General features: G+C 42.0%; 1 protein-coding gene across 1 annotated transcript; it reads left to right on the top strand.

The window, feature by feature from the left end:
• Positions 1 to 1553, top strand: LOC130292023 (olfactory receptor 6F1-like). The gene has a single exon (XM_056541455.1). The coding sequence runs from the start codon at positions 603 to 605 to the stop codon at positions 1551 to 1553; it is 951 nt and encodes a 316-aa protein (XP_056397430.1). The 5' UTR covers positions 1 to 602.
• Positions 1554 to 1894: the final 341 nt, after the last annotated feature.

Here is a 1894-nt window from a genome sequence, read left to right as displayed (position 1 = left end):
GCTTCTCAGAGATTGAAGCTTGTCTCACAGTCACATAAGTATTTATACCAGTTACTCAGGACATAGTTGAAGCCCTTTTGGCAGTGATTCCGGCCTCCAGTCTTCTTGGGATGAGGCCATAAGGTTTACACACCTGGATTTGGGGATTTTCTGCCATTCTTGTCTGTTGATCCTCTCAGCTCTGTCAGGTTGGATGGGGACAGTCGGTAGAAGCCATTTTCAGGTCTCTCCAGAGATGTTTTATTGGGTTCGGGCTCTGGCTGGGCCACTCAAGGACATTTGTTGTCGCTAAGTCGCGCCACTGTTATGGCTGTGAACATTGCTGACCAATTGTAAACTTTCATTGTGCCAATGAAGGAAAAGTATACGTATTACAGCTCCTCTTTCACCGAAGAAGACCCCTCTATCTTCCAGGATAGGAATCTGTAGACGGGGTTGTATAAACAAGACATCTGCTTATAGGGTCAACATTGGAATTATTGTGTGACATTTATACTTTCCCATACGGATGGAATATTAGAGCGATCCATCTTTTTCAGGTATTACAGCTTCTTCTATGCTTCATTGATGTGATTAATGTCCATTTCTTTGTTTCAGGGAACATGGAATTGGCAGTCAGCGTAAATCAGACCATAGCCACCATCTTCATAATCGTAGGCTTTGAGACTATACGTTATAAGGAACTCTCCCTCTTCTCCCTTTTCTTGAGTATGTACATGTTAACGTTGGGGGCTCACTTTCTGATTATCACTCTTGTACTTCTGGAATACCATCTTCACAAGCCAATGTACTTCTTGTTGGCCAATTTCTCCTTGGTAGAAGTCCTATATACCACGGTGACTGTACCTAAGATGCTTGATGTCCTTTTGAGCAGGAACAAAGAGATTTTCCCATCTTCTTGTCTCACTCAGTTTTATTTTTTCTTTGCTTTTGGGGCAGCAGAGAATTGCTGTCTGGTAGTCATGGGCTATGACCGGTATGTAGCCATCTGTAAACCACTTCACTACTCAACATTGATGACTAAAAGGATGTCTATAGGATTGGCATGTGGACCATGGGTTGTGGGCTTCATAACCGCTGCTTGCCCTGCTCTATGGATCTCCACCCTCAGCTTTTGCTTCCCAAACTATATTGACCATTTCTTCTGTGACTATTCTCCTCTTTTGCAGCTATCGTGTGAAGATACATCGAGGGGAGAGTTCACTTTCTCTGTGATCTCCTACAGTCTGACTCTCGGTTGCTTCTCTCTTATTTTAGTCTCGTATTCTTTCATCATTTGGTCTGTTCTTAAGATTCCATCTGTAGAAGGGCAGAATAAAGCCTTCAGCACCTGCGCGTCCCACCTCACCGTAGTATTAATATTTAACGGCACAATAATCTTCATGTACATACGTCCCAACTCACACGTCAGATTCACACTAGACAAAGTGGTGTCAATTTTCTACTGTGTGGTGACACCAGTCATGAACCCCATGATATACTGTCTGAGGAACAAAGAAGTCAAGGAGGCCCTCAGAAAAACTTTTCAAAGAGTGAAAAAGTCTGGGTCATAGGGGATGATGAATGATTACAGTTTTATATGGAAAACACCAGCAAACTATAGTAAAAAATAAAAAACAAAAAAATAGTAAAAATTTTATAAATAATATTACAGATTTCTCATAAGGGGAATTTTCAATACATATGCCAAAGGAGTTGTCCTGCAAATTAAAATGTGTTTGTCCACATAATAAAATAAGTATATATACTGACCTGTCCTGATCCCCCACTGTGTCCATCCCAACATTGGACAGTCCCAGCTGAGCTGAGCTTGTATTCGCATCCACATGCAGAAAGCACAGGCCACCTATCAACCACCTACTACGGTGGAAATGGAAAACTGGCTGGAGACAGG

This window comes from Hyla sarda, chromosome 9 (genome assembly GCF_029499605.1).
Source record: "Hyla sarda isolate aHylSar1 chromosome 9, aHylSar1.hap1, whole genome shotgun sequence".
Classification (NCBI taxonomy): domain Eukaryota; kingdom Metazoa; phylum Chordata; class Amphibia; order Anura; family Hylidae; genus Hyla; species Hyla sarda.
Note: the sequence above shows the minus strand (reverse complement) of the source record. Positions and strands in the feature narration are given on the sequence as shown.

Excerpts from the sequence above, each read along its gene's own strand:
- LOC130292023 (XM_056541455.1), top strand. The coding sequence starts at position 603 with ATGGAATTGGCAGTCAGCGTAAATCAGACCATAGCCACCATCTTCATA.